This window comes from Thermobia domestica, chromosome 5 (genome assembly GCF_964235325.1).
Source record: "Thermobia domestica chromosome 5, izTheDome1.hap1.1, whole genome shotgun sequence".
Classification (NCBI taxonomy): domain Eukaryota; kingdom Metazoa; phylum Arthropoda; class Insecta; order Zygentoma; family Lepismatidae; genus Thermobia; species Thermobia domestica.
In genome coordinates, this window is record NC_137458.1 from 175075901 (window position 1) to 175102529 (window position 26629).

The 26629-nt window shown below is 32.9% G+C and overlaps 1 protein-coding gene across 1 annotated transcript in view; it reads right to left on the reverse strand.

Moving 5' to 3' along the window:
- Positions 1 to 26629, reverse strand: part of LOC145686291 (32 kDa beta-galactoside-binding lectin-like) — a 164515-nt gene that overhangs the window by 24234 nt on the left and 113652 nt on the right. Inside the window, exons 7-8 of the mRNA XM_081759429.1 lie at positions 8803 to 9022; positions 6803 to 6964 (exon numbers count right to left, since the gene is read on the reverse strand). Of these exons, the coding sequence (XP_081615555.1) occupies positions 6803 to 6964; positions 8803 to 9022 (382 nt within the window). The remainder of the gene's footprint in view (positions 1 to 6802; positions 6965 to 8802; positions 9023 to 26629) is intronic.

Consider the following 26629-nt stretch of genomic DNA (forward strand, 5'->3'; position numbering starts at 1 on the left):
ATCGTTATTGTTATTAGTTTATATTTAGTTATTAATGTTTTTTGAATTACATTAATTGATTATAGAATTACATTGCATTAAGTATTTTATTAGTAGCCTTGGATTTTGATTGTGAGCACAGTAAGAATAAAATGGTCACCTCATAATGATCCTATTGAAGTTAGAAATAATACATGGTTAGTCATAAGTTATTTAGTACGCGAAATCATTAACTTCAATAATTTGCTATATGGTGTAGGTTCAATTTCAACGTTCCTCCCACTTCTAAATAATATGTGATTAGTACACGAGATAACAAGTATCAGTGAGATATTGAATGAAGCGGCAATCCAAAATTTCTCTGCAATGAACATGGCGTGGAACGCTTTTTCACGTCTAAAATTGAGCAATAAAATATGTTCCCAATTATAGACAAAATATAATCTGAAATAATGACACGCTGTTAAGCATTACATGTTTGTTTAAAAGTCTTGACTCCAAACAAATACATCTTTATTCTTTTCTTTAAGAAATAAAACCGAATAATGATATAGAGATTCTGTGGATTCTGTTATACCTTGCTTCAACACATTAATTTGTTCTCGTACTTTAAGTTGTAACGCAGCTGGAACAGGATATGTACTTCATTAAAAGGCGCACGTGTGTCGTTAAGTCTATGTGATGTTTTCAGGTTATTAACTACTTTCTTTAAACAATTTTCAGTTCAATCAAAAGCATCAGAGTAGTGGTAACACAAATCTAAAAGCTTTCTTCAATTTTTGGCATTAAAGTTATCCTTATATCGATTTTGAATTATCAAATAGTTTTTGTTGTCTGTGACTAATGTACTTTTACAAATCCACTGCAAAACCTACATTATTTTTCTGAAATGTAATATTATACACAACTGAGTTAATAAGAAGAACAAAACATATTCTTTCGGTAAAATCTCTAGGAATCCAAATTCCTGATTTCTTTTCGAATTACCCATTTGGTACTAAGAAATATTCGTTACGAGTTCTAGAATTTATTTATTTATTTATTTATTTTTAGCTTAACTTCAAGTACGATTTGATTCTGATGGGAATGAAGAGACTGTGCGTTAACACAAACATGAAATATAAGCATTGTCCTTACAGAGAACTTTCTTTTGAAGATACCTCATGAACTTCATTTACTTTCCATGTCATTCTAGATGGTCTACTAAATATACGCAAAGTTAAAATATTCTTGTGTGAAGTAGCTGTGTATTAGATGTAAAGTGATCATGTGATAATTGTGTAAACTCTTAACTTAATTCGCTAAATTCAATTATTTTATTACATTACATTTATCAACGACAGAACTATGAACTCTTTAAAATCTATCGGAACAAAACTTTTATTAATGTTGTAGATTGCCAGATAGTTTGAATAAGCATGTATTTGTTAATTGTCAGTTTTGAAATTGTCAATAAACAGGACTAGGTTTTTTCTTCATTTTCCGCATACCTTACGCACAGCCTGATACTTCCCCATTCATTGAACTCCAGACTCATCATTTTACAGCCAGACAAAACCACGGAGGACACATGGACAAGGGGTATTCGACACACGGTTAGGATAGGTGCAGGATCGACGAGAGAAGCGGATCACACTATTGGAGCACAACCAGCTCCATAACTCAAGAATACCATTCTGTTGGTTTATCACCGCAGATACATCGAGCTTAAGTTGAAACTAGTGAAATGAAGGTGTAGGAGAACATCATCGTAAAGACGCATTGTCAAGAGAGAACTCGACGCCCCTTGCAGATCAACAGGATAGGGATCCAGATGTTGACTGACTCCAGTTTATCCAGGCTCCTCCAGAGAAGGACATACATCGTTCCAGATGACCAGGACGACGCCAGCCTCGTTGGAACTATCAGGCTAGTGCTCATTCCTTTATCTTAGTCAAAACCTTTCTCTCTCTCACACACACACACACACACACCTATTTCCCCAACTAGACATTTTTCCAAATTAAAACATTTGAATTTCATTTAAATTCAACCATAATTTTACAGTTAAGTACCGTGTTGTGCATCAGTTTCACCCTCATTTTGTTGCGTTCATTTAATAAGTATTCTGAGCTACAACTGATGCCACAGCACCGGCACATTTGATATCAATTTGAGACTTACGTGGCAATCAAAGATTATTTCCAATCAGTAATTATAGTGGGATATTCTGTATTATTTTTAACATATGAGGAAAATTTTTGTTTCTGGAATGATGTGTGGTCAGAACATCGACTCCTCTCGCAGTTAATACTGGGTTTCTACACCGAATTCACTATCCCTTTCTTACAAATAGTTTCTAATTATCATTATGACGCAGGGTAGATGCCGGAAGGCCAGCACCATCTAGTGAGTATCAAAAGTCACTCATTCTCTAATCAGACCCAACACTGCTTTACTTCGCTGATCTTACAAGAAGCGGCAAAACGTTGGCCTTCTATCCCTTATCCGCATCTTAATTAATGCTAATTTATTAATAACAAAATAATTTTGCGATATGCCGCTAGTCTTTGTATCTGTGTTAGTTGTTTCCTGGAATTTTAGGAACCATACCTTCTCAAACTACTTTAATCTGATAAGCAGAGACCGATATAGCTTTAAGTAGTTTGTTTTGTATTGATACTTGGCAATAGAACAAAATCTTGGTCATTAAGTATAATGAAGATTTTACTATTATTCTTTTGACACACTCTTTGTGTCTGTGAAGATATCTTTATATTTTGCAGGTTTTACATGTTTCAATAATGTTCGTTTAATGAAGAAATGTCCTCAGAATAATAGAAGTGACCAGACAAGAGTTGCTTTACTCTGAGATGCATAACTTTGTGACATGGTATTCTAGAGTTGAAGATAAAAATTACAATTTCCTAAGGTCGAATTCTTGTGTGAAGAATTGTAGGATTATAGTTGTTTCCTTGACAGCTCTTTTCTTTTTCTTCTTCTTCTTCTTCTTCTTCTTCTTCTTCTTATTATTATTATTATTATTATTATTATTATTATTATTATTATTATTATTATTATTATTATTATTATTATTATTATTATTACCATAATGCTTTCTATTGTATTTTGAGCACTTAAATTTCCTTACTTCTGGCGAGCTTGTTAGTGTTTACAAAAGCTTTACTCCGTTATTACTTGTTTTCTTAACCCCTAAGCAGACGCGTCAATTTGCATAACATTAGCAGGCGCGTGGGGTATATCATACCCCAAGTGTTTATTTTCGTCTATTTTAGAACCATTTGCACAAAATTACATATAAACTACTAATACAGTCATAGTTTATCATACACGGACAACGGTAATGAAAATTATTCCCAGGGTTGCCAACTACATATAATTGTTCTACCTTTCTATATCATTTGGAATTTTCTTGCAACAGTTGTATTTTAATATTGTTACGATGCAAATTAGTATTATAGTAGAAATCACATTAATTAAATCTTACTATCTAATGTTATTAACAACCTCAGGGTTGCCAACTACATTGAATTTATTGTAACCTTTAAAATACCAAATTTTTTAGCGATAGCAATATATTTACATCAATATTTATTGGTCACTTTTGATACTAATTTCACAATACTTTTTATTTATATTCAAATCATTAGTGATGTTTACATGTTCTTTTAGTAAAGAGTACTATGAAAGTAATGAATTGAAACGGAGCATTTGTGTTTTCCACTAATTCGTTAATCATATCAGAATCAACAGTACAATGGCAGGCTGATGTTTTATCTGACATATTTTTGAAAATGTTTTGTACCATGGAATATTTTTACAATTTTTTTTTGCTTTGTTTTTCCTGTTGTACTAAAACAAGTTTTCTTCCATTTACGTACATTACTTCTTTCAATAACATAGTCATTAGAGCCAGGCCCGTAACCAGCCCCAAAATGTAGGGGGGCCCAATCCAACATATTATAGTTTATCACCATATTATAGTTCATTTGCAAGCCTACCGTGAAAATTTTAGTGGGGCAGCAAAAATTTAGAGGGCCGGCCCCCTAGCCCCAGTGGATACGGGCCTGATTAGAACCAGAACTTACACACCTTCCCTCTTTATCTGAAACACAATCTTGACCAGAGTCAGTATCATGATTACATTCTTCTATCTTATCATTTTTCTTATCGGATTCTCCACTGTCCACGACTTCTTCCAATACTTCATCTAGCAATTTTATATTTCTTTAGTTTATATTTTCATAAATAAACAACACAACGTAATGAAAAACACTCCATGTCGACAAAATGCAATTCTGTTCTTCGGAACCAAAAAGATTTTTTTTTTTACGTTAGCAGGCGCGCGGGGTACAATGTTTTCCATTCGCATTCACTTGCAATTAACCAATAACTGTAGCCAATCCAACTCTTTTGAAACAAACTGAACTGCATCAGCTCAACTGTCAGACAATAATGGACAAATACCTCGAACAGTTCAAAACCTACACAAACAGTGTTGCCGCATTGTAAAAACCGAAAGTGGGGTATTTTATACCCCAACGCGCCTGCTTATGGGTTAACTTGTACTACATTTAACGACAACATTTCTACTTATTTACCCTACCAATCAAACTTATTTGTGTGATCAGTGTTTTCAATGTACTGACTAATTTTTTTGTGTCGGTCGCTAGTTTATTTTTGATGACATGTTTTTTCTTGCTGATGCATGATTTTCCTGTGTCCACAATCAGTTAGAAATCTGAAATATCAAAGTTTGCTTCTTTCTCAACCTTGAAATTACTTACTTTGAAGATTGTAAATTATTTGGTCCTCTTTGATCGCACCTACACTTAGTTTCTTTTTAAATTTTTACCAAGCAGAAAGTACGTAGTTTATCAACTGTGTTAAACGTGGCTTCTCGTTCAAGAAAATACGATTGTAAGGCAGAAACTATGAGAGCAGTACCCTTCTGCTAAAGTATTATCAAGACGTTAAATTAATAATAGCATGTCATACACAAAGCCAGTTAGACTCATCCGGCCTTTAAATTTGTTCTCTTAAATGTTCTTCTATATCTAAATGAAGAGTAGATATTCCAAATTCTTTAATGATACAAGCTCTTAATGATACAAGTCTTTACGCTCAAAAATCATTTTCAAACTTTTTCCCAAACTTTCCCTAAAAGCTAAAAGTAACATCTTTATTCTTATTACCATCCCAACAACTAATATCATATTACAAATATCATCATATCCATTCATAAAATTTATAATGTCATTCCCTGTTTTCACATCATAGCGAGAAAGTGCATACGTATCTTTATTAGGTCTTTATATATGAATGTTTCTGGCCATGTCAGAACTTTTTTGTTCATTAATTATCTGACTAAATGCACACCAGGCACGTACCCAAGGGGGGGGGGGTCCGGAGCACCCGCTTCGAGACCAGAAATGAAAAAAATAAGGAAGGATGAAACAAAATGAAATGAGAAAAAGAAGGATCAGCGTTAAAAATAAAAAAAAAACTACATGAAGCTTTTGGTTACTCTTTCTTATGAGGAGATTTGTATTACTTGCAATACATGGTGGCGAGGTGAGCAAGATATACTGGAAGAGTCAGGGAATTTGAAATTTCTAGAAAAGTTACATAATTTTCAGAATTTCTGCTACTAGTCAGGGAGATTTTAAGCTTCCGAATGCATAGTGCTGTTGAGTAACAGCGTGGACATCTTTTAATCATAATTTTTCCTCATCGCATCCTTGCAGTATCAAACATGTTATTTCAAAAACAATTTTCTACTGCTCCTTTAACCTGTCATTTCGAACCGACATACGGAATAATAAAGACAAAAAATTATGTGGGAAGAAAGTTCTATTAGCATTTGATTCGACAGAGAAAGAAACGCACATGTAAAATATTTTACAAGACATTATTGAAATACTATTTACATTATTGAAGTATTTTTTATAATAGTGAATATGTACTTTTTATAATAGTTGTGGTCATAATGAAAGGAAAATTGTTATATTTGAATACACAGAGGGAGGACGTAAATACTGTAAAATCTTTTTCAATGCGTTTTATTTTATTATTTTACAAGAGATTTCTTCATAGTTTGTTATTAAAATACTTACCAAGATATTCTAATTTTATTGTCCTAGAAGCCAATATATGTTGATAGTAAAGTAGTTTAGATTGATTAACCTCCTGGGCCTTCAGAATTTCATGTCACGCCTCGGCCCCCCTCCCCCCATTACGAAATCCTGGCTAAACGAACCAATATATGTTCCAGTAAAATAGTTTAGAGTGATCGAGCTCCTGGTGTGATGACCATAGTATTTCATGTCACGGACCCCCCTTCACGAAATCCTGGCTACGTGCCTGTAAAGACGCAGAGTTTGATTGTGTCATGATTGTGTTCCGACGAGTGTCGTACTGATGTGAAATATGAGTTTGTGTAAGAGCGTGTTTCTTCTTACGTTCCTTTGGCTTTAAAAATTCTTCTTTAATGTCAACTAATAGTCACCTAATTCATTTACATAGAGCAAAATTATTTCAAGAAATTTTTAAATATTAACCTTAGAAAAGAATCGCATTATATATTTTCTTATCTTCTTTACATAACTTAATGCAATGATTATCAAGCATTCAATGACAAGAAAAATTAAAAAAAAACTCATAAGAGAAAACATAAAATTAAAGAAAATGAAGTGTAGCTAATTATCCATTAATGATATAGAATATATAGATTCCCGTCCGTAACATGTCTTTTAAATATTTTTCAGTGATACTTCTGTTCTTCCATTTTTTATATATCGTGTGAATATAGAAGTCATCTTACCTGTTCATTTAGTCCTATAAAATATTTTGGCATTAATTTTAGTGGGTTATCAATATAGTGTATCTGTGTAATACTGACATCCTGAGATATTGTAAGATGTGCCACTGACTCAAATGGAACTCTGTGCTTAAAATTTCCAAAATATTTTCCATTAATGAATATCTAAACAGGAAAAAGAAAGAGAGAAAAAGGAAAATGAGAAAGAAATTCAAATATAAATACTAACAATAGAATGAACTAGTAATATATTTGTCCTTCACAGATGGAGGAAAAAGATAATTGAATAATGTATATATCATGATCCGTTCTTAATAAATGTGCTTCACTATACGATACGTACATACTTCATTATACGGTAGGTTAATGATGATACTTGAAAATGAGAACTGATTCAAAATTAATCTTTAACAACAATACTATTTATTAGATATTTCAGAAAATGTTGATTTAAGTAACGTAGCAAACATATAGATCTTATAGCTGGAACGCGTACAATCACGAAAGAAAGTTTCTTCAGTTGACAAAATTTCTTTCTCTAATAGCTCAATAATAAATTAACCTATTGGAGTATCGATTTTGGCAAGTTATCAAATTATAACTATTCTAAAGATAACAATAAAAAGATCCATATTAATTAATTTTTCCCGAGTTATTGGCAAAATAAAATATGTCAACTGTCAAATACTTTCTTTTCGGTGTGTACCTTTGGTACACAGAGTTCCTGGTTTGATTTATGCAGGAAAACCACTAAAACTACTCCAGTAGTTCGGATTCACATTAAATTGTAAGAGGGATCCGAATCACTGGAATGCGTTCAAATTTTTCACGGACTTCCGAAAGAAAATCGAACCTGCGATCTCGTATATCAAAGGCGCACACACTAGCTACTAAAGCAGCAGGCAATATAGCTTACTGCTTATGCTATATGGTCAAGTGTATCGTTTCCATGACAATCCTACTACAGTAATATATCCTCCTCTAACGAGACATAATACGAGTATGCGGAAAATAATATTTCCAAACTGTGAAAGGTTATTCCTTACACGGTGTATATTAAACGAAGGAAAAACATATTGGTCGAGAAGTGTCTCCTTTCAGAGTTATAATCCGCTGAAAATCGAAAAATCAGGTTCTCTTACCCTTCTAGCGTGAAACTATGAGACCTATCGCGAGCGGTTCAAGAAATTACACAGGAACTAATATGCACTTTTTCTAAATATCCAAGTGCCGGAATCCTTTGGTATCACCGCTGATAATTATATAGAGGAAATTGGGTTACGGATATACTCTTTTAAGTACTGATTAAGCTTTAATGACAATATTCAGGCAGATTATATTTAAAAAATATTTCATTTTTCAGTTACTAATTGAAAATGACTGATATTACCTTTCTCCTTCACGTAACACTAAGTATTTTTTTTTTCGGGAATGGGAGTTGTAGACGAGTTAACCTATGACGAGCCGCAATTCTTGGTCTTAGAATCCGAACATTACTCACGTTCATTAAGGGTCTTAACTACATGTAATAATGACAAGATTGACATTGTTAGCAAAAAGCATCCGTACGTTGGATTGCTCATTCAGTCGATTCAGTCGATTTACGTTACATTTGTGCCGAATTTCTTTTCAAGCCGTCTGGTCGCCCATCACCTGAATATCATGTAACCGAAGGAAGACAACAACGCACGAAGAGAGACATCGTTGGAAAATCGCCAAAAGCATCAGGAAAGCACTCTGTAGATCTTTACCCATCTTAAATTCATCCTTTGCTCTTCAACCCCTTTTTCACCCTCTCACATCATAATCTGTTTCCAATTGAAAGGTATTTGATTTCATTTATAAAGCAACCCTGGTGCCGAACACAATACATTCTGCTCTACAAATTTTTGTTTACAAAACCCTGGGATAGTTTGTCGGTTCTAAGTCCCCAATCTTAATTTTACCTTCGTTTATTTGAGCTACAAGAACTGGTGAGACTAAATTGCACAATATACATATACCTCATAAAAGTCTGTTTCGCATAAAATGCTAAGCTCAAAAGCATCGCCTGCTGTTAAGGGAAATCCTCCTTCTCGTTCTTCACTTCCCCAATTTCCATCATTGGTTCTTGAGTTTCTCACAATTTCGTCTTCATCGAAACGTGGATTGATATGAAGCATTATATTCGTCTCACCTTTCACAGTATCTGCTACAGTTCCGGAACGGAGGTCAACAGCGAACCTGTCACAATTGCAGAAGACAGTAAATGAGCAATTGTAATAAGTGCTGTATATATTAATTCCTTAATAATATCAAAATAAAGGAACAAGTTTATAAATATTTTATTAATGACTTGATACTATCTATTGTATCACATAACATTATAAATAGCATAATAGCCATGCCTAGAATGTGGGACTACTTTTTGTTGTAGTGAAGTTGATAATGTCTAAGGTATCAATATAATAAATGTCACATTACGTTAAGTAAAAGGATAAAGAATAATACATTTCCTAATCAGTCACGTATATGAATAATATGCTCCTCTGAATACATAAATAATTATGAACTTTTTTTTTACATTTTACAGTTACGCTATTATCTAATTTCTTTGGCTTTAATTACAAATCGAGTATGGGTGATGTTAGAAGTGCTTTGAGTCTATCTAGAACCACAAGCATTCTAATTTATAACAGTGTCTCACATCTATGAAAACTGAAGAGACTGTCAAGTCACAAATTTAGGTGATTGGAGAGATTGGATGCTTTAGATTTTTCTCACTATACATATAACTATCCGCCCCCACCCTCGCCAGAAATTTTTGTTGGCCGCTCCAATATTACCTGTCACCAGTAGCGGTCTTACCTTGACGCGATTGACTGCGACTCACTACAATTTTGAAAAGTAAAATAGCTATTCTGTGCTCATCAAATACTCGTTACATAAAATCAATCATTCCCGTGTTAAAATCTTAACCGCTAACGTCACTGATTCTCCTACACTGTGATTCCCAATACTGATTAGGATGTCTTACCCCCTAACACAACGTTTCCCTTTACCCGTAGACATTGCGTAGATTTGGGGATTGAAAAGCTCGAGCGTCACTAGCATGATGCTACGTAGAAGTGCTTCTCAAGTTTTTAGCTCTTGGCATTCTACAGTTTTAATAGTGTCACAAAAGCTTCTATACACGCTGTAACCAGTGCATTCTAGCCATTACCGGATAACAGTTGCTGGTGAGATTGTTTAAGTCATGAACCATAAATTTAGCTATTTTTTTGTTTTGTGAATGAATACAAGTATACATCGGATTATCTTAAATATAGATCATATCGAATTTAAAACTCTTCGCACATATATATAGGTTAACACTCCTGGAAGAATGTTAAAAAATGTTGTTGAATTAGTTACGTACGTATCATAAGTGAAATTGTATATGAGTGGACAGACAAGTCTGTGTAATTTTAAAGTTGATTTACAATTTCTTAATAGACCCATATTACTTTACTGAGAGAATTTTTGGTGGGTAAAGAAATATTTGTATAAGACTAAAGTGGTAAACTAAGGTTAACAATTTCTGATGGGTAAAGAACGATTTTTTAAAAATATCGGATGAAGCTTTGAGTAAGTCATGTCACTCTTCACTATGCAACTGGTTTTAGATCCAATTGAAAGTAGCATACTTTTAGTATTAAGACACGATAATTAAGTAGGCAAAGACATTCGGCGAAACGGAAATAGGCGAAACAGGAAAATACAAATGTTGCAAAAAATGTAATTTCCAATTAGTGGTCGCAAATTCTATAGTATCTGGCTGTGGAACAGAAAACCACTACACAAAATAAACTTAAAGTAGCGTACACAATAGTCCAAAAGTTTGATGAATAATTTGTTAATCGTGTGTTCAAGACATGGAGAAAGTCATATTTGATTTTTTAATTTTCTTTCTAACTTACCCGGAGACTGAGAGCATTTTTTAAAAGTAATTCTTTATTCAAGTGTTTTCGTTTCAAATTTGATTAGGAAACCATATTATAAGAACTGTAAATGTAAAATGCCATAGCTGAAAACAGGATAGTAAATATCTTCATTGTTTCAATGGTATTACTGTAATTTCTTACGCGAGGCACCAGATTTCGATTATAGGTAGAAGCATATGCGGTGCGGGTCCCACGTTGAGTTGTGTTTCCATATCTCAAGTAGGCCCGCTGCTGAAAGGGACGCTAAACTCTAATTGAGTTGACTTTGAGTTTAACACCCCTTTCAGCAGCGAGGCTATATGAGACATGGACCTACTGATTAGCGTGGAGTAATAACCCTGGCTAAACTCTAATTAATCAACTATTGCTTTCTGATTTGTAACATAAAATCATTCCTCAATGCTTTCTTGATAAATAGAATAATTCACTGGTTTCTTGCTATACATCTCGAAATGGCAGAATTATAACTTTTGTAGATAGAACAAAGAAATATTTAGATTATTCTATTACAATTGCCATGTATAATATCGATTTCAGCGGAAGGAAGGTGCTTAACTCGCTCATGTAAAAATAGTATCGAAAAGAAACGTTAAATCTCAATTAATTTATTAATCACAGTATGAAATGAATTTATTAATTTATTCGAACACAGTATGAAATATGTCGCAATGGGGTGGGGTGGAATCCACTCCATCGTTCTTGATTGATTTTAAATCTAACAAAGGACACCACTCAATTGTCCGGCTCTGATTTCAATGATTTTTTTCTGTTAAAGGATATGTATGCACTATTTGTGATGATAGAAATATTTGCCGTGGTGCATGTTTCTATTTTTTATATTTTTTAAGAGTTGTGATGTGGTTATTAGAGATTACTGCAGAATTTCCTTACTACCCTTTGTAAATGGAGCATTAATGAAAAAACAATAATGTGTATATATATATATATATATATATATATATATATATATATATATATATATATATATATATATATATATATATATATATATATATATAGCTTAGGGGGAAGTCGTATGGTAGGTATGACTTTGACGGCATCCATCTTCAAATCCGCCATTTTGAATTAAGGCCAAGTTTTTAAAATAGGAATAGGTAATACGATACATAATTTCGGGCTATAATTTAATTAGGAAGACAAGGGTGAAGTTAGTTTTAAGATATGCCAATTTGGGTAAAAGTTACAGGCATATTAATTGTTTACTAGATGAACCTCCGCTCTCTACACAGCGCATCATTCCATATGAGCATAAATCTCCTTCTCATTCCTCACAACATCTGTACATGTCCCTTTACAGACACAAGTGAAAGACGTATTGATTAAAAAAAAGCCAAGGGGTATCATAAATGGGAAACTATTTTCGACTATTTTTTCTCAATATCTCTCACCGTTTCAAGATTTGAGCCTACTTCCGGTTGGAGTTTCTAATTCATGTATGACCAGTGCTTTCTTTCTTCTTGCATGCAGTATGTAATAAGACAATACATTACATACACAATTAATTATAATGTCAGTTATAAATGGTGTTCATTGAGCCAAACACCCCAAAAATAAAGGTTCATCTTAAACTGGAGAAATGGTTATCCTTGCCTTTCTATTATTATTTGGTCATTAAACAAACCCCTGAGACATATACAACCCCTATATACAACTATGTGGTGTTGGAATGTATAATGCGTAGGATGTGATGCCTTAGTTTTTTTTAAATTTCAACCCTTCCAATGTACCCGTAAAAATGTAATAAAGAAATAGTGTCCATGTTTTTTAAATATTCAATTAGAACTGGACAATCTACATGAAATTTCCAATCGATCAGTGAAAACGTCATCTTTCTAGAGCCTGCAGTTTCCGAGATCTCATTGTCGAAAGGATTGACCACAAACAGATAACCGTCCACAACATCTATCTATTAAAATGCTACAATAGCAATTAAAAGCGTTTTTTTTTGAAGTGCTCGCCATAGGCTAGCTCCCTTTTTGAGGGCTACACCCTCTCTTAGGTGGAAGAAGTGAAGGTATTATGGTAAAGAAGTAAGGAATGGGTGGGCTAAGAGTAATTTATTTATTTATTTATTTATTTATTACTAGAACTAGGACAGTATGATCTTTTCGATCATAATCATACTTGAATGGTGGGTGTAGTTTTAATAACATAAGAGCAGTAACATAATAACGAGTATAATTGAATACAACATAAATATAAATATGGTAATTATAGAAATATATATATATATATATATATATATATATATATATATAAGTGAGGAAACAAAGCAAAACATGAGAACAATAGAAGTGCGAAACGTAAGATGAGATAGATTATATAAATAGATGAAAAGAAACGTTACTTTACATATATATGATTGTTATTAATAAGAAAATAAATAAGAAAATAATCAGACAGTATATTATAAGCAAAGAACATTAATGATCATAACGAAGGATTAGGTATAGTATGCACGATACGTATGATATAGTAATGGGCGTGAATGATATGGCGAGGTGCATACATAGGACAACACATGGGTGATATTAGTTAGACAAATGAGTTTATCTTCAGCTCCTCCATTCAATGATGAAAACGGATGAGGCCCATGTTAGTAAATAATGGTAATCACTGTGCTGGAAATGATGGGTGAATGAAAGGAAGATGTTCATGAATGACGTAATCGGCGATGATAAGTAAAGCGGTATCTAACGGTGGTAGAGTATAGTGATATAAGGTGAAGAGAAGCGAAAGTGGAGAATGATAGTAACGGTGAGGTGTTGGGTGAAGTGCTAAATAACGCATTGTATCCTGAAGTAAAGGATGTCGGGTTTCGAAACGTCTGGTGATATATGTTAGCCGCAGCTTTTCAAGAAAGTATTGTAAGGTCGGAAAGGTAATTTGGCGGAGTGTGCAATTAAAACAGTTATCGTGGGATATGAAAAGAACACGAGAAGCTGACTTCCAATACGAGGCCGAAACGTGTAAGTAGCCAGTAATGAAATTTAATGCATAAATGATAGATTTACTCTTAAAACAGTTCTATGCGATATAACCCAAGGCTTATCCTATGCCTGGCGTATTATTTCAAATCATTTTGCTAATATTATAATCTTTGTAAGTCAAACAAAATATATATTATTTTAAACTCTGTTAAACTAACTTTTGTGACACACAGAGTTTGACCCTGGTTTAGCAGATACGCAGTAGTGACCAACAGATTCCCTTTTGTTGTATGTATACCTTATGTAAATAAACAATCATCATCATTATATATTTTCTCTCTTATTCCATTTTGCAATTGTTAAATAAGATTAACAAAAGGTTGTAAGAACTAATAGCGTTATATTAACAAAGATTCACCAAGTAGTTTATAAAATAATTTCGTCCTTATTTGTAATGGAATTGCAGGGGCTTATCGCCTAGCCTTGTTAGGAAGAAGAAGAAGCATATACAGTTTATTGCATTGCAAATAGCATACCCTACAGGGAAATTAAATCATAGGTCACATTCTATCACTGTACTACCAAACCAAACAAGTAATATTCCAAGACAAGAACCATTGTCTTGTTCTACAAATAACACTAGACTAGTAAGTGATAACACAATACGTGTACAGAAACCAATACATAGTCATTCAGGGTGTAGCCAGCAAGTTATTCTAGAGGGCCTTGATTTTTACAAACTAAAAACAAATCAAAAGTTTCTTTCAAGATTATGAAAGAATTAATAACACATAGATACATAGTATTTCAGAAGTGCATATTATTATTATTATTACTATTATTATTATTATTATTATTATTATTATTATTATTATTATTATTATTATTATTATTATTAGTAGTAGTAGTAGTAGTAGTAGTAGTAGTAGTATAGTAGTAGAAGTAGTAGTAGTATATTTCATATATGCTACATTTCTGAGACTTGAGTCTTGATAGTACGTGAAGTTAAAATCAAAGGTTATGTTACGGACGGCAAATGATGGCTTAACACCAAAAACACATTCCTGGCCGGGACCGGGGGTTAGTCTGTTTTATGTTTATTAAACTTGTTAACTTATTAAACTTATTAAACTGCTTAATAATTACAGCAAATGAAAGATGTTTGTAATAGAATGTGAAAGAATACAGTTTTAAAAGAATTAAACTACGTCAACATGTTAAAATAATTAAAAGAACCTAATTAATCAGCCACTTTGTACTCTCGTTTGCTTAACTGGATGAACCGAGGCCTAAAGGAAAAGAGTTTTCTGCCCAAATCTCATAAGCAGCGGGATATTTTAATATTATAGAAATTGACCCTCCTTTCCCTTAGAAGTGTAATTTTCAAGACGCTGAAACATATAGTATTTTATTACTTTTAGTTAAAAGTTCAAATACCGAGTTTCACGCATCTAGCTTAAACAAATCCTTCCTTAATTTATTTACATATTTTCTGAGTAAGTAATGGGGAATTCGAACATAAAAAAGTGCTTTCTTTGCTCTTTCCCTTTTATGTGTTCAATTTTCAGTTTTTCTTTTTTAACAGGAAAGTTTATATGCCAAGTTTCATTTTACTAGCTTTAGAAACTTGCGAGATACACTACCCTTTTAAAAAATCTTGCCCCACCTTGTTTGCGATACTTATTTCCAAAAATTCTTTCTTATGTCCTGCTTTCATAAGAAAATTATATTTTATAATTAAAATTTAACGACTCTACTTGTAGTAGTATGCCCAAAAATCACTCATCTTTACTCTTTTATATAAGAGTACAGAAGATAAATACAGTCAAACAAATGGACTTCCATGAACAGTTTCCGATTTCTTATAACTAACTTATTCGTACATTTCCCACAAGCTGTGGTTTTAAATTTACGCTCTGTCAAGGTCCAGGTTTCAAAAAGGAACTAACTGGAAATATAATAATATTATGTATTTGTGTACATGTGTAATATGAATAAATTTATTGTCTTATTGAAGTTTTCGTAATCTGGAAATAAACTTTTGATTAGTTTTAATATATAAAAATCATGCTCCCCTAGAAAAATTTGCAGGCTACACCCCTAAATGACTATGTAGTAATTTCTGCAGAAATGGCACAGGACCTAAAATTTAGGTTTAGTGCCTATATTTTTAGGACTTGTGCCGTTTAAGACTTATGAATGTCACCCACTGTATTGCATAATAAATGTTCTTTGTTCAGTTTTAAATTTACTGCGTTCTTTATGTATACAGTTGGTATTTAATGTTCACTCGTAAAATGTCTAGAGATCTTTTGTCTTAATTAAGTAAACTTCGGTGGATTTTTGTCCTACTCTTCATAAAATACCCTCCGCACAGTATATATTGCAATTCTGAATGTTTACTTGGTTTCAGAAGTCTGGTAAAATATGCTTTTTAAACATTTTTTTATTATTTATTTATTTAATTTTGTTTTAGGAATTTGTCTTGGGATTCTCGTATCTCCATTCGAAAGAAACGAATTTCTTAACTAATTATGTAATTAATTCTTAGAATTAATTCTCTTATGTTGTATTATGTAATTCGTGTATAAGTGCAGAACAGATAGTGATAACAATAATCTTAGTAGTACAAATATAGCTGTTATTGTTGGAATTAGCTACGTTCGTAACATTATTGCCAACTAGTTGCTGCATCGTCGCAATTTCGTGTCGTGGTGGCAAATTTCAGAACTAAAGCAAGTGAATGAAAAAGGCACAAGACCTAAACGGCACAAGTCCTAAAAGGCAGAAGTCCTAAACGCCAGAAGTCCATAAAATCATATCGCGGCACAAGTCCTAAATGACAGAAGTTCAAACGGCAGAAGTCCTAAAATTTAAGTCTAGTGCCTATATTTTTAGAAGTTCTACCGTTTAGGACTTCTGGATGACACCCGGCACATCATGCTGCCTCAGTGATGGTTTGGTGGGGAGTGAGCTACTCAAGCACAACCCAGCTGTATTTTTGCGAACAAGGTGTTAAAACATCTGCCAAGGTATACCAGGACACAGTGCTAACACTTGTAGTGTAACCACTGTCTGCTACCATGTTCCCTGGAGAAAGGTGGACCTTCCAACAGGATTCCGCTCCAGGCCACACAGCGAAAAAAAAACTTAGGACTGGCTGGCACGGAACGTCCCTCTCTTCATTTCTACCACTGATTGGCCTTCTAGCAGCCCGGACCTTAACCCGTTGGATTACAAACTTTGGGCAGTCGTTCAGGCAAAGGTCTGCCATAAACGGCATCCATCTGTCGACAGTCAGAAACAATCCTTGGCCCGAGCAGTGAACAATTTTCCCATGGACAGCGTTGGGTAAGTTACATGTAAAAATGTAACGCGTTACTTGCCCCCAAAAAGTAACTGTTACTTTACTTAGAAAGTAACGCGTTACTTTTAGGTCCGAAACCTAGAATATGTGAAAAAATGTTATCACTTCAATTTTCCGTACTACTATTACTATCGCTTTTATTATTATTATTATTATTATTATTATTATTATTATTATTATTATTATTATTATTATTATTATTATTATTATTATTATTATTATTATTATTATTATTATTATTATTATTGCACGTTCTGAATCGCTTTATGTAAATGCAAGGACAAATTTTTACTTGACAGCTATAAGTTATGAATATTTTCATATAATGTAACATTGGCTAAAATGCCATACTGCGTTTCTCGTAGGGATGGGCTAGGGTAACCAGACGTACTGATTTTCGCAGTACAGTACTGTTTTTCAAAGAGCTGTCCTGCGTGTTGCGAAGATGCCTAGGAAATCGAGAAATATCCTTCTTCTTTAAAATGTCCTGCGAAATGTCCAGAGTTAATTTATTTGCAATATCTTAATGTTTCATTCTTTATTCACAATATTTTGAATCAAACACACACTTTTACTGAATGATGAACCGCTGTGTTTTTTAACACTCCTCAAAGGACTAGGGATGGAGAACAATCAACAAACATGTTTTACAATACATCGCTTTTACTGAGAAGGGCTTGTTGAGATATCGGTAAAGTAGGAAAGGTTTCTTTTTGAACTTATGACAGTGATGCTAACCAAGTTAAATAGAAGTTCCCTTGTGCCGGTCTATATTTTCTCTCATTTCTTAAAATAATACCACGCTTCGAAATTTATTATTTTTTTTTTAGCTAACACGAACTTTGACTGTACGTTCATAAAATAAACCAATATGTTATTCATCAAAGCATCTGGAGTTGTGTTTAATTCCTTTAATACTTTTGTTCAGTGCTTCTTTTTAACAAAAATGTTTATTAACTGAAGGTTAACATTATATGAAATAATGATATGCGTATTGCCGACGCAGTAAGATATCATATACTATTATACTTGTGTCCTACTTTTCGATTGTTAGAATGTGGTCATCCTACGATGGGCACGAGCGAATATTCTTTGAAACTCGATTCGACTAAAAACAGACATCTTTGAACTCGATTCAAAAAATTTCCTCCAACTCGACTCGAATTCGGGTCGAGTCGAGCCAAATCTGGTATGTAGTTTCGAGTATTCTCTTCAAGTATCTTGCATAGACAATATAGGTTATCAATGATACTAGTACTATTGCTAGTACAACTTTTATTATTATTAATAATAATAATAATAATAATAAATAATAATAATTATTATAATTATAACAAAACTGTGTTTAAACATGAAAGATACTCGGTCTGTATTTGAATACTAAAAAACTAGTTGATTGCCAACCTCGATAGTCGTGAAGTCTAGGAGTCAAGGATATTGTTCACGAGCTTCTGAATTTGGGTTGAGGGTTTAGGTTGAGTATTCGGGCTCGAGCCAAACATTGTTAAAAGTTATAGGGCACTGGCCAAATATCTTCAAAACTGTTCGGCCCGGGTTTACAATTGTCAACAACTTGAGTAGCTCGGCTCACAGCTCACTTACTATCGACCCGAACCGAGAAATAAGCTGAGCCAACAGCTCATCGAACAGAGTCAGCTAGAGCCTTCGGCCCAGATGAGCCGAACCGAGCAGATGGCTCATCCCAACCAAGCCAGCTCGAGCCGATGGTTCACCCCAAGCGAGCCGGCTCGAGCCATCGGCTCAGTTATTACTTCCCAACTGAGCTTCTTATTAAAAAATCTCTTGTGGTCTCGATATCGAGACGAGAAGACATGCGAGCAGGGTTTCCTCTCGTGAGCAACATTAAAAGTATTCCATATTACTACTTAGCTTACATTTCTCATGGCTTTCGTTTCGTTTTCCAGTGTAATCAGGCCATGATTTCAAAACGAGTTAAAACGTAATAATAATAATAATAATAATAATAATAATAATAATAATAATAATAATAATAATAATAATAATAATAATAATAATAATAATAATAATAATAGTAATAATAATAAATATAAGTATTCCATACATATAGAAATGCTTTTGACCAAGCACACAAGAAATTACATTTTGTCCATTTAGCACTATCATTCTTTTGTCACTCACAATTATTAATATTCATATAGTAAATATCTTATAATTCTTATATTTTAAAATCAATTGACAGGGCTCTGATTGCTTTTATAAGAAATAATCTTTGGTTTTATAGATCCTACGCAGTGGCGATGATCGTGTGTCGTTTCGGTCCTATGCCGTTTCGGTCCTGCGCCGTGTCGATCCTGTGCCGTTTCGGTCCTATGCCGTGTCGATCCTGTGCCGTTTCGGTCCTATGCCGTGTCGGCTCTATGCAGTTTCGATCGTACGTATTCTATGCATATAACTTGCATAGGCATAGAATCGACAGGAGTTTATAATTTGTAAGAGCAAAGATTAAACAGATAATAAAAATATTTTGTTTTTGCACATGATTAAAAGTTAAATTATTTCAGAGCAGCGGCGAGTAGTTAGGGGTGGTTACTTCTGGCGCATTTTCCTCCTCTCAATATTTTTAACTAGCGCAGAAGGACCCAAGAAACCGCCACTGTGCACTTTAACACAGAGGGATACCCCAAAGTGAGATTGAATATGCTTTTATGACATATAAAATCATAAAAACTTACATCTAAAAACTTACAATCTAAAATCTTACATCTAAAACTACAACTCTTCTAACTTATAATGACCCCATGGTAGGGTATTGATTCCATCCTTTAAAACACATCTCTTATCATCTACACAACTTAAAGCTAACTTATTTACTTCTATACTGTACAAATCGTGCTTATAACTTCTAATCAAGTTCATCTTCTTATAATATTCTTTTTGGCTAATCAAACAGTCCTTATATTCGTTAAATGAAAGTTCTTAATACACAACACTCTTCTTAACACCTTTAGCCTTCTTACAACACTTTTCTTTATCGAACTTACCTTTAAAGTCATTATCTGTTAAATCTATTTGAGGTGCTTTTATACTGTACATCTTACTTCTTAAACCTACAAACTCTTCTATGATTGTACCTTTTATCTCATTATTCATCTTACCAAGTATTTTCTTATTGATTTGTGGTATCTTATATTTGTTATCTTTAGGGTAATCACTCGTATCGAAGTAATCAATGTAGTTTTTCATGTCCTCGTACACATCTTCTGTTTGAATATGGTATATATAGCTATCAGTATCTGTATAACATACTTCTATTTTGTCTTGGTATTTTGGCTTCATCACATTATAATGGAAGTCGTACATTAAATATTTTGACAAATCTAGAATTGACATACCAACATAAATCGGTTTGTTAAATTGCACTTTAACCTTGTTCATGTGAACTGCTACTAAATTTTCCGTAAAAACTGTGGTACTCTTATAATTCGGTTTTGCTACAAGCTTCTCGTATTTTTTCTCATCACTTACAAGTTTGATATTAACTCTCTTTCTAATATTTTCCATAGTCTTTCCAAAAACTGAATTGTTCATGAGCTTATAGAAGTCTTTCTCAAAGTCATTTGTTGCTCTAGTTCTCATCTGTGTGTTTAAATCAATATATTTCTTTAACCAATCTGATTGTTCGAACTCTATTACTCGATGTATCGTGTTAAGTTTTAATCCAAGTGAAAGACATTGTTTTAGGTTTCGATAGTGAATTACATATTTTTCTTTGTCATATAGGGTTGTTAAGAGTTTTGATTGTTTTGAACCAGGTGGATATATGTTTTGAGGTGCTAATGGGTAGTCTTTGTGATAGTCATGCAATTCTTTAGGATATCCAAGATCAACTTCTAATATGTAACCAGTATCAGAATCATCAGGTATATTTGCGAAATCTATTTCTTCAATCTCATCTTCACTTAACCATCTAAATCCCTTATACGGTAGATATTGACTCATTGCCCACCCATACAAGTTATTGGCATCTAGATACATTAAGTAAGAATCTTCTTTATCCTTATCGTAATCTTCCATATACTTATTGTTTGCTTTCACATATCTTTTTGAACATTGACTAATCCCACCTCTTATACCTTTCTCTACCATTAATACCATATCATAATCCCATAACAGCTCTAATTTTATATTTGTCATCTTTAACATAGCATCCCAAGCTAAACCTGGTGCTGTCATATACCAAGCTGGATCAAGATCATAAGCTTTAAGACATGTTTCTCTAAAGTTCTCAAACACATCTGCTAACAATAATACATCTGTTTTCAAATATAAATCATGGTATTGTCCGAGATTTTTAATGTCAAATGTTTCCCACACTTTCTTTGCATGCTTATAATCCTCATCGCTTATATGTGTGTTGTTAAGCTTGTTGTAGAATGCTTCCTTTGGTGGTAATTTTCTTTCTCTAAACCTATCCCAATTGTTAACATAATCATATGGGTAAACACCTTTTATTATCACAAGTTGAAACTGTTCTTGATTAGGATAAAAGTGTTGGGTATGTATCATTTGCTCAGGTTTCAAGTTCGATGACAATTTGTCTAAACTGCAAGCCATAAATCTAAATGAATCTACAAATTTCAATTTAATAGCTCCAACCTTTTTACTGAATGATATGTATCTTTCCTCGTTATTGGGTATTAGATCTATTTCTTCTTTATTACATCCAAGCTCTTTTATAAACAGGTGAGAGTCATATCCTGTCAAGTTATGTATGATCACTGGTACAAACTTTGGTACTTTAACTTTTAAATTGCAGTTATTACATAGAGGTGCTACAAACTCTCCTGTTATATGATCGTGATGTGTAACTTTGTGGTTTTCTGGTGTATATTTTACTTTACAGTAAGAACAGGATTCGGATTGGTTGAACTCTTTTCTCTGACTTTTTGTTAATGGTAATTCGTTATTTTGTTTGTATATGTTCGATATGTGTTTGGCTTCTTTTGTTAACAGTCTTATGAACTTCTTAGCTGCATCTTTACCTCTATACACAACAGGATTGGTTTTACTTCCATCACTCTTTACTACATAATAACAAAATCCAGATGGTTTGTGTCGTTGATATTTTTTGGTATATGGCTCGTTATCTGGATAACATTCTTCACAACCCATAACTTTATGTAACAAACATTCAAAATCAGCATAAATCACAAATGGCATTTTCATTATGTATTGGTAGTTTTTAAATTCAACGCATTTACCTTCTTCAGGCATTATTATTTTTACTGGCTCATTTAACGAACAATCTTGCTCATGTTTATTTAAAGCGTTTTGAGAGTAAAAGTATAACAAACATCTGTCACATAAATATTTTCGAGCTCTCTTTTTAGTTAATTGTGTACATACTAGTCTGCTTAAATCCTTAATCCAACAATAGTGTGTTTTAACTTGGTCTTCATTTTGTTCTTTTACATATAATAAATTGACATGATTTTCTTCCTTGTTTTGTGTGTGATGTAGTATATAGATTGAATAGTCTTTATCATATGCATAAACATTTATAGAAATATTAAGTAATTTTTCAGCTCTTGGAATGTCGCATAGTTTTACAAGAAAATGAATATTTTTTATTTTTTCTTGTAAGTATTTGACAGCTTGCTTGTACTTGGAAGGTCGTTGTGGATCTTTATTAACTGGGTATAGTGCAGAACAAATTGAATATAAGAAACATTTTTCATCTTCATTCTTTACATTAATTACTGCCTTTTTGTTTTGAATTTGTTTAGGTAATTCTATGTATGTTGATCCTCTATATGGTGTATATTTGACGATTGCTAGTTGTAAAAAGTTAATGTTTATAAGAGCCCAGCCAGAACCTCTAGCTTGGAGCTCATCCATTCTTGTTCTTAACCTTTGTTTCATCTTAGTTATTTCTTCTTTCAAATTACTTGATCGATATATTTCTTGGTTTTCAGTGTTAAAATAGAAGTTTTGAGTTTCTTCACCTTTCTTATATGTACAACTTATATAAAGATTAGCTTTCAATGAACTATGTTTACTTAAGCTAATTTGTAATCTGTTTGATATAGCTTTAGATGTTGCAGTAATATATTGTTCAAGTGGATCTTGTGGTTTGTAATCTGTTGTAAATCTCCATGTTTCTAATCTTGATTTTAATGCAATGTTCTGCCGTTTTACATCGATTGGTTGTGATTCAACTTTGATTCTTGGTTCTTCAATTACTTCTTGTTTAAAGGGGAATATATCTCTAATCTGCCTTCTGCTTTGTTCATCGTCATGTTGTTTAAGAAGGTCTATCAGTTCTGCTTTTCTTAATCGGGAATATCTTCTGATTCCCCGCTCTTTACATTGTCGCCTTAACTCTACTACAGTAAATTTATTATAATTATTCATCCTATTTATTATATAGAAAATCTTCGTTAGTACTCTTCACCGGGTTATTTCAGTTCATTTTCATTTGTCCTAGTACAACGCTTAACATTGTACACCCCTGCTATTGTCTACATATTAAGCGTTGTATTAGAACACGGCTTTTATGGGATTAACCCATCAAAGTCACATATACACATTTAAAACTGAATCATTTTTGTAAACTTACTCATCATCATCATCATAATCATCACTACCATATTTGTATTCATCATCACTACTCAAATCAGATGTTTTTTGTTGCATTACTAATAACTCTTTTTCCTTTAACAGTATTTGCTTCTCTAGTAGTGTTGCTAAGAGTTTAAGATCATGATGAATTAGTTCAAGTCTATCATGTAATAAATCAAAATTTTTCTCCATATTTGTTATATAGAAAACCAACAAAAAATGAAATACATTTAAAAATCTAAGAATAAAAACAAACATGACTAGTGCTAAGGAAATATTATCTTACAAACCTGTATTTGATTGTGTATGTAAATATTTAGATATTGGTGGTTATAATGATAAAGACAAAATAAATTTTAGCGTGTCCATAGGTATGTTAGATCATTTGTTCAAGAAGGCCACTAAAGAAAACAACTCATTTCTTACGCAAAACATTCTCTATGCGAACGTTATGAACTTGTCTGATGAGATATTAGATTCACTGACTGATGAACAATGGCTATCTATAGGCTATGATGATTATGAGGGGGAATACAACTATGATCACATTACAGAAGACTTCATACGTAAATATCTGCAGAAAGTTAATTTGATTGAAATATGTTTATGGAAAAATTTATCGTAAGAGTTTATAAGAGAATTAGCTGATAAAGTTGATTGGGAGATTATTTCAGGAAGCCAAGACTTATCAGAAGACTTTATAAGAGAATTTGCAGATAAAGTTGATTGGAAAGAAGTATCGTATCACCAAAAGCTATCTGAAGAATTTATTAATGAGTTTATAGATAAAGTTGATTTTGATGCTATATCTTACAAAAACGAACTCTCTGAAGCCTTTATACGAGAACATGCAGATAGAGTTAATTGGTGGTACATATCTGGAACTAAACAATTATCAGAAAACCTTATAAGAGATTACGCTGACAAAGTAGATTGGGAAATGATTTCAATGTCTCAAAATTTAACAGAAGAATTTATTGCAGAGTTTGAAGGTAGAGTTCATTGGCGTAACATTTCAACTTATCAAGACCTATCTATAGACTTTATATATTCGTTTAGACATTACGTAGATTGGAGAGCTATAATAAGAAAATATCATAATAATCCCAATTTAGGTGATATGTTGAATGTAGCATTCGCTGTTGCAGCAGAGGGTTAATGCATAACACTTAAATTGTACTTTGATGGGTTAACCCATAAAAGCAATGGTATATTTAGTTTCTCGTACTTAAATGTCTCTTAACTGAATAAACCTGTCAACAAGATCTATATCACTTAAATCTGTGTTCATATGCGAACCGTGCCAAGTTATTCTATCATCATATCTTTCTTTAGCTCTGTTGTATAAGTTGACAGAGTTTGGATCGTCGACGTTAAGCAGAATACTCATACTTGGATACTTAAGTTTGAGTTGTTTAATCCTACTTTCGTAATTGCATGTTTGTACTCTTCCGACCCAATACTTGTATCGTTCTATTCTTTCTTTTTGATCTCGTTCTTCTTCGTCATAGTAAAAGAGTATATTCTCAAGTTGTTCTTTAGTAAGGTTTTTCTTGATAATGAATAGCTTATGTATCTTTCCTGGATCTTCTGTATATGGTGCTGCAACTGTTTTAAGATAATCAACCTCATTTTCTAGTTCTTGATTATGCAAACGTAATTCATCCATTTGTTGTTGTATTTTTTGCATTTCTGTTTGGAGTAATTCGTTGTTGTCACGATATTGTTGAAAGTCTTGAAGGAAGTAACTTTCGATAATGTCATAGCACTTGTCGTAAAAATCATCTGATAACCAATTGGCGATGTCTAGTATTATCTTTTTGTAAACGTATGTGCCTGATATGGTGTTATTGATCTTGTTACCTGCTAATTTGACTTCATATGATGCTTGTTTGAAACCCTCGGAATTCCGATGATTAATTTTCTGCTCATAGTACCTCATTCGTCTTTTGGAACGTATATTTTCAAGCCAATGTTCGAGTTTTTTGCCTCCAGTCTTACACAACTTAGTAGCATTGAAATATCCTGTACTCTTATCTATAATCAACTTGAAATCACCAAAGATACCATACCAATAGTTATCTTTGATCTGTTCATAGCAAATATCGTTTAAACTAGGAGAATTATCCATAGTACCCATATTTATTATATAGAAAATCTTTATTTTTAACTTCATTTTCGTTACCAGCTAGTTTTTACTGTCTAAGATGAGTTTCTGAAGTTCCCAGCTTCGGGGGAATTTTGAAGTGGTCTATATCTAGGCCGCTTATCTTCTGATGTTTTGTTTTGTGTCATGATGGTGTATTTTGCAACCGGAAAATCTTCCGTTCGGGGGTTTGTACCTTTAGATATGAGAAAAATACTTAACAGATAGGGAGCTCTGATCGGTGCTACCAAAAATAACTAATTATCTTTTATGGCTATTATACCATAAAAGTTGTATGTTTGAAAGGGGTCCAGTGCTGGTGGACCTCCAGTTGTAACCAAATCTTCTTCTTATAAAAACGTCCGAAACTCATTACCTTTTACCTTTTTTACACCTATTCATCTTTTAACTCCAATCCTTTTAATTTTTCGATTACTTCATCATCTTGAATTTCTTCTATAACTTCTTTGATTGTGTTGAGTTCACACTTGAAAAATTCACCTATATATTTAAATTCATCTAATTGTTTATGCACAAGTGACTCTAACCTTTTGGCATCATTTGCCTTATACGTTTCTTCGTAATGAAATAGCTCGAAGTCAAGTCTAAACTCATTAAACTGACCTAGGCGTTGTTCAAGGTTTCTTGTATAACCCACTTTATATATATTCTTCTCTTGGTGCTGTTTGGTAGTTGCTATATAAACAAAACCTGACTTATCATTATCTTTTTTCAATTGAGACCATCTTTTTATTTCTTGGAACAAGTCTGGATGAAAATATGTACCCCTGATTATAGTTA